This window comes from Calidris pugnax, unplaced genomic scaffold (assembly GCF_001431845.1).
Source record: "Calidris pugnax isolate Ruff unplaced genomic scaffold, ASM143184v1 scaffold70, whole genome shotgun sequence".
NCBI classification, from domain to species: Eukaryota; Metazoa; Chordata; class Aves; order Charadriiformes; family Scolopacidae; genus Calidris; species Calidris pugnax.
Window position 1 is genome coordinate 5,898,755 of NW_015090862.1, and position 7,479 is coordinate 5,906,233.

Genomic DNA, 7,479 nt, shown 5'->3' on the forward strand with positions numbered 1-7,479 from the left:
GGGTGGTGGAGAAGGAAGAAGAAGAATATTCCTGGCCTCGGGAATAATGATTTGAGGCATTGTGTTCATTTTGTTTATCAAGCAGCTATTCAGCCTCTAGTGGGGCCCAAGTGCTTATGCAAGCAAAAGCTTTTCAGAGTGCCTGCAGCTGCAGCCCTGGCTCCCAGGTAGGTGCAGGTTCAGAGCACAGCTGCCCCGGGCAGCCTGCGCTAGCCCGGCTCCATCTGCACCTACCGCTGAAAATACAGGATTTGAGATGCCGGCTTCTGTGTGTGTATATATATATATGTATATATATGTATCACGGTGAGCAGGGGGAGGGAGGGAGAGAGAGGGAGGAGAAAAGGGGGGAGACGCAAGGAGCAGAAGACACCACCCGTACTTCAGACTCACTACAAAATAACCAGATCCGACCCATTTCGCTCCTGCAATACTCCCATTGCCTGCGCGGCGCGTTCTACCAGCCGAGCAGCCCCGAGTTCTGACCCAGCCCACGCACCTGCGCCCGCCCAGAGCCCCGCACCATTTCCACAACAAAGGGCCGGACCCCGCCAGGCGGCGGAGCCCCCCCAAACCCCCCCGAGCCCCCCCGTTCCACACAGGGGGAATCATCCCGTCCTGCGCTTCGCTGGGGATTGTTCCCTTCCCGTGGATTTTCAAATGCAGATTCGTTTATAAACAATTTTCTCCCTTTTAAGAATAAAGCATATTTAATACCACAAAACACCCCGATAGCATTAGATTATCACAGCCATTAATGATTTTTCCACCGAAACCCTTCCAACCTTTTTCATCAAAGCCCTTTATTCTCGAAGGATAAATTTTCAAGCAAAGAGGGATCAACAAACTAGTTGCTTGAAAGCTTTCCTGATGCTAGGCTGAAGTTAGGAAAGGCTTAATGAAGGCTTTAAAATCCACCAGGGCTTCACAATGAACATCTGACTCGGTGATTTATGCATATTAATAACCTCAGTCCTACTGAGGCAAGCTGAGCTGTACATGTCCTCCGAATCTTAATGTCTTCAGCTCCACTGGGATTATTACAAATGTAAATTTCTAAGATTCTCAGCTATTAATCTCTGTCTGTCCTCCTGTTCAGCAACATAATGACTAATTAAACATCAAAAGACCTGTACAGGAGATCTTCTTTGACAGCTCTTGGCCCAGCTCTCTTCCCAAGAGAGGAATTCAAATGACAGGGACAAGTGGGTAGGAGCATATGAGCAAGCTACAAATCACTGCTATGAAACCTAAAAATTCCGCATCAAATGTGGATTTAGTCCTCCAGACCCACTCCCAATTACCCAGCCTAGCTGTTCATGTCCAGCGGATCGCCCTCCTAATGCTAGAGTTAAGTAATTAGTATGTATGTCAGGTGAAGAGAGTGCAGTTCGAGCTTGATTAGTTTACTATAAGTAAAAAAAAGGTAGTACTTACAGAAGAAGGCAAGCCAGGGGGCACCTTTCTTACTTTCTTTGTCTGTAGAGGATCTGCGCACAGAAAAACAATGTTTCATCAAATATCTACATTAGAGATGAAAAAGAATAAATAGCTACACTACACAGGTTTTTCTTTCCACAATGGATTTTCCACTTTCATGTATTTTTTATTCTATGCCAATGAAATTTGTCTTTCACATCAATACAAGAATATGCTTAAATATGCAACATACCAACGTTCTTCTCTAAAGCAAAGCTTTGCTAAATAATTACTTTCAATTCTTTCCATAAGGAAAGCAATTATTCCTAAGAATACTAACACCACTGATGCCCCTATACACTTGCTAAGAAACAAAGTAAGACTTAGAGATAAGGAGGAAAATGAGACTAATTAGTGAGAGAAATAGTTTACCTTTCTGCACTTCAGAGTAAAGATAAAACTATCAAAAAGGAATTTATGACATTTTCAAGTATGATTTATACTCTAAAAACATAAACATGATGTAAATTTCTGTATCTTTTAGACTATACTAAGGTTGCAAATAAATAGCAAATCTAATGACGTAATTACTTCTCTTGCACGTAATAGTAAAGTTGGACGTATGATACCTGCTTCCTTCCATCAATAACTATTGTAACATTATAAAAGCACCCAGCAATTTTACCACCTAAACCAAGAATCAGAACCAGTTTGGTCAGCTGCAAATAAAATGAATCTCAACAGTATGTATGCAAATTAGAAGTTAACTGATGTTCTGAAGAGGAGTTCTGGCAAGATTACCTGTTCTACAGTTGACTGTTTGAGTCTTCAATTAAAATCCAGAATTCCTATTTTTCTATTTTCATTCAGAACATTTAATCACAATTTTATTATACGATATGACAAGATAAAGGTGAGATAAGGTGAGAATATCTGCTGGATATCTTTACTCTGATCAGTCCCTATAGGGCATGTTCAAAAAGAAAATAAAAGGACTTCTAGAAGAGATATTTACACTGCACTCTATGTTCCTGGAAACACACACTCATTGGTTTCAAGGATCTTTAGTAGCAAAGTTTAACAGAGAGTGTTAAAATCCTGGTCAGGCAATTCCTTCTTTGGGCTAAAATGGCCATAATTTGACTTTAAGTTCTCAGACGGCAGTTTTTTAACATTTAACTAGTCTATTAAAAAAAATGGATATATTTCAGGCATACTTTCTCAAGCCACTAGTAACAAGTCTCGAGATAAAAGTGCACTTTTCCTGGCATTTCTGGAAGAACATTTCCATAGATTTGTAACCACCACCTGCCCCATCCAGGGTAACAGTCCCCTAGATGTAGCCACGACAGAAAGAGGAATATCACACCGTGACCAGTTTGAACAGGTTTACGCCCCTTAAGCTTCTCTTTCAAAGAAATAAAATAAATAGGAGCACCACTCAAAAAACACCTCACTTAGATTCATTTTGTTTAAATTAGTAATATCTGGAACTCTGTATAGTTTGCACAATAAACTAACTGAATCACATATTCGAGTAAGTAATAGACAATCTCATTTAGCACCCTCCCTCAATGACTGCTTCATGCCATAACCACGTCAGCGCCCCACTGCCCAGCACCCACGTCATGCTCTGACAGCTCCGTTACTCAAAACCACAGCAGGGTACAATAATAGCAGCTTCTTGCTCAAACTGATTCAACTGGGGCCAAAACATCATCATCCTAAAATCTAACTCTTCCCTATTGAAGTTCAAACACCCTTCCAAGTAGCAAACAGCTTCAGCTGAACTTTCTTTTTCTGAAACAGATTGGAAGAACCTCTGCATTTATATTCTCATATTCTGATGGACATGAATACTTACAAAAATACTTGTAATGACAGACAACCCCAGATTACATTACAGTTGCCTTGACAGCAAATTAAAAAGTTATATACACATATACATATATAGGTAAAGTCCCAAAATCATATTTTTATAATTAAAGATTTAAAAAACAATTTCAAGCATACTCAGGACTATTTTAATGCCCAAGGATTTTGCCGTTCTAGCTAATACTAGAGTTATTTCAAGAAACAACTTGCATTTGATGAAATCTTATTTTGGCTAAAGTATGGTTTAAGATATAAGATTCTAACAAACAAGATTTTATTATGGAATAGAAGTGCTACATATAATGAGGGGCATTTAAAAAAAAAAAAGCATATAACTGGAGTAATCCTAATGACATAACATGTTAACATTGAACTACAGAACTTTTAAACCAGAGTATCAGGTTACAGTCTCTCTTTTTGTACCAAAAAGAATTTTTTAAAACTTGCACACCCAATTATTCAGGATAGTCTTATAGCTGAAATGACACAACAGCTGCCTCATTCTTGATTCCCTAATTCAACAGAAAGTCTTTAGAGCTATGAAATATAACCACCACTGACTACAACCGAGTAGGAAAATTCCATTTATCTTTAAGTATCTCCAGAATAAAATATTAATATTGTCACAGGCTGACAATTTTTAAGCAAAACCCTGCCTGTGTATTTTGCAAGGTAGTTTGATTTTAGGATAAACTACTAGTATCCAATTGCTAAGACCTTTAAAGGCATGTTGAACCAATTACAATGAACTATATATTGCCCTGAATAAAGTTACTTTTAGCATATAAAAGGATAATTGTTTCCCCTTTGTGTCTTTCCCCTTCTAAATAATGGTAATGACCTCAGGGTCAGGCATTTCCAGGAGTTAATGATGGCATGGGTTAAGGGCACTCAGCTGGTCATCAGCTCCTATCCATCTGTCATTATTGCTTTTGCAATTAAGGGGTTTATTGGAGTTTCTTGTTTGTTTTATAAGCAATACTGACCAGTGTTGAATCCAAACTAGCATCTCAAAGAAAATGTTAATAACTCCGGTTTATCTCTCATATAGCAGTGTGCTGTAATTTGAATTGCACAGTACAGACCAATCTCCAGTAAATAAAATGAACTCTCAAAGAAAATAATAAAGTCTGCAGAAATGCATCATGAACAAAAGTTTAAAAACTGTCTGTGTTACTCACCAAGAGCTGGTGAGTCATGAAGTGGTCTTCGGCGCTGGTTTGTGCCAGAAAACGGGTAGTAGGGTGTTCCAGGTTTTCCCGAGGATGACAGCTGACCTGGACTTCCAAGCCCCATATCTGACCGAAGCAGACTAGACTGCAAAATATACAGAGAAAAGTAAAATTAAGCTCTATAGTAAGCCAGCTATTAATACACCAGGCTAACAAACTATTAAGTGCCCATACTGCTCCTGGCATTATAGAAATTTACTGGGCTTTCAGTGAAGGTCTTCAGAGTTCAGAAAAATGTTGACTTCTTAAAACTAGTATTCAGAGAACATACTATAGCATAATTTAGAAAGGCAGAGCAAGTTTGGCTGTGAGTCTCCAAAAAAACATAACCATTTCAGTTTAAAGCATCTGAAAAAAATCAATTCATACTTAAATTCTAAACAAAACTCATAATATTTTGTTTAGTTTGCAGTGTAACACCTCTTCTATTACACAATATAAACATAATTGATAAAAACTGCTAAGAGTTTATAGTGTGACATTAGGTTTTAGCACATACTTAGAAATCCAGACTTCTATTACATTCATAAAAACATGGAATAATTGTCAAAAAAAAAAATCAAACGCGGACAAAAGAGATAACAGATTAGATTAATGCACAGAACATAAAAAATTATGACATTTTAAAAACTTCAAACCAACGATGCAGTTGAACCCTACCCTTTTTGTTCCTTTGCCATGCAGTAAATACGAAAACCTTCTAAGCACTTAACAAGTGCATTATATATTGTTTGGCATCATGTTACTTGGATTTCTTCTGTGAAACTGAAATGAATGTTGGCAATTCACAAGAACATCGTTTTTCCATGGTTGATACTATGCTGAGCCTTGTCTTAATCTGCAAATTCCCAAAGTCTGAAAATCCCCAAAGTGGAGTGAAACCCCCAGAACTGTTTGTACACAAAACATAACACTTGCAGGCAGTAAAAAATTGTATTCACCATCGTTTCACTCCTGGCTCTTGCACACAGCTTTCCTCATACAGCAGTGTCCACTCTGTGCTATATGTCGCAAAAGACACTTTGCTTTTAATATTTGCAAAATCAGACAGTGTTTTAAGGTCACTATGGAACTAGCAACCTTCAGAAACAAGTGATGTGGTATCTTCACCCTTGATCACTACCTAGTGCAGTCTTCCCGTTACAGAGGGGGTAGCACACGCTGTCGGCTGGCAGGACAACAGTTCAGTTTTGCCTACGTCCAAATGGTGCCAACACTTCCATTGTCAGATGATGCATTCATAAACAAATATATTTTTTGGATCACATTATATTATTCAAGCTGGTTGTTTTGGCTTGTGAAAGGTGAGGCTAACCACATGGCTCTCAGTAAGGTACTAAATCCCTTCTAACTTGCAATACACTGGGATTAGCAGAAAATCCAGAGGTCATATAAAATTAGACTATACATAAAATAAGCAATAACCTCAAGCATGTTTCTCCAGATAAATGATTTTGCATCTTATCACTACCAAAATGTCTATCTTTTACTTATCTAATGACTAATTTGAACATGAAAAATTTTGCATTTTAACTGAAAAGAGTGGGATGTGAAGGAGTCGCTCTGTTACAAACTAAAGGAGGGTCCATAAGTGTTAACTATTTCTTACAACTCTATCACACAGTTAACGATGATTAAAAATATTAAAGCATAAAAATAAAAAGTTTCCCCTGAACTCAATTTCTTCGTTCTTATTCTTACAATAGTCTTTAAATTAGAATTGTTAATATAAAACTCACATTGAAATGAGACACCCTTACGAGTGAGGTGATCTTTAATCAAAGTGTACAGAAAATATGTGAGGGGGGGAAATCTGCTTGTAGACTGTTTCAAGATTTGCTAATTTTGTCTTCGACAAACAGTTAAGAGTTCATTGTTTTGTAGAAAACGTTGATTATCAGAATGTCTGGCTTACACAGTGTAAGCCTAAATTCAGAAAAGATACTATTCTAAACATTTATGAGAGTTTTAGGGGTGGACACTGTGCAGGAAATTTGGGCAACATTTTGTGAAGAACAGTTCCTCCAAACCAACACTGTGTCCAAAAGAAGCAACGAAACCAGTTCTGCTCAGCCCAAGACTTGACTCTCAGCCCAAGAATAGCTGGGACTGAAAGAAAACTTCAAAACTTCTTTGCATAGCCTGTGGGGAAGGGGAGGAAGCATTGTCATCGTCATTTCAAGCAACCAAAGTGTCCCACTCAGAGAGTCCAAGCACAGCTGAGGCTGGCAGGGAACCTCTGGAGGCTGTCTGCTCTGGCCCCTGCTCGCCCAGAGCTGCTGTCAAACACAATTAGGAACTACGTCCCATTCACCTTAAGGACAATCCTCCCCACTCCCCCCAGCATCTCCTGATCATTGGCAGCAATTTTGGAAATGTTCCGGGATCCACCCAAACACCTCCAAAACAAGGGGTGGCAGGGTTCTTAGTCCCTCTGTTCCTCTATTCATTAAGAGGGAGGGAGACCAGATGACAAAAATGCCCAACCCACCCAGTAAAACCTCTTAAATTGACTTCTACCAAGTCATTTCAAAAGGCATGTGGCTATATCTTTTCCAGACTTAACCTCCAACCTTTACCTCATGACATTTGCCACCCTTGCTTTTGTCCTAAGCATTCCAGTTCTTGACATTTTCATTGGACCCTGCATTTCAAAGCAGCGTGGCTACTACAACAACATAAAGTAAGCGTATAAGTAATATAATACATGCCCAGTAAATCCTAACCTCTCCAACACACTCGAAACAACTTTCCTGATCTATATTTTGTTTGTGCGGGAATTTTTTATTAATCATAAAACAAAAAGGGGGGACACACCCCAAAACACACACAACCCTCTTCTACTTATTCTACCACAGTCAAATGAATCATCTGTTTAAAATTTTATAATTGTTCCTCAGTCTTAAAAAAAAAAAAAAAAAAAAAAAAAAAATCTTTATATTAGCTTTTTTTA

General features: G+C 38.4%; 1 protein-coding gene across 7 annotated transcripts in view; it reads right to left on the reverse strand.

Annotated features, from left to right (window-relative positions):
• Nucleotides 1–7,479, reverse strand: part of TCF12 (transcription factor 12) — a 171,707-nt gene that overhangs the window by 52,389 nt on the left and 111,839 nt on the right. For all 7 annotated transcript variants that reach the window (XM_014944368.1, XM_014944365.1, XM_014944367.1 and 4 more), the window contains 2 exons: nucleotides 4,476–4,611; nucleotides 1,438–1,490 (listed from right to left, as the gene is read on the reverse strand). In XM_014944368.1, coding sequence (XP_014799854.1) covers nucleotides 1,438–1,490; nucleotides 4,476–4,611 — 189 coding nt within the window. The remainder of the gene's footprint in view (nucleotides 1–1,437; nucleotides 1,491–4,475; nucleotides 4,612–7,479) is intronic.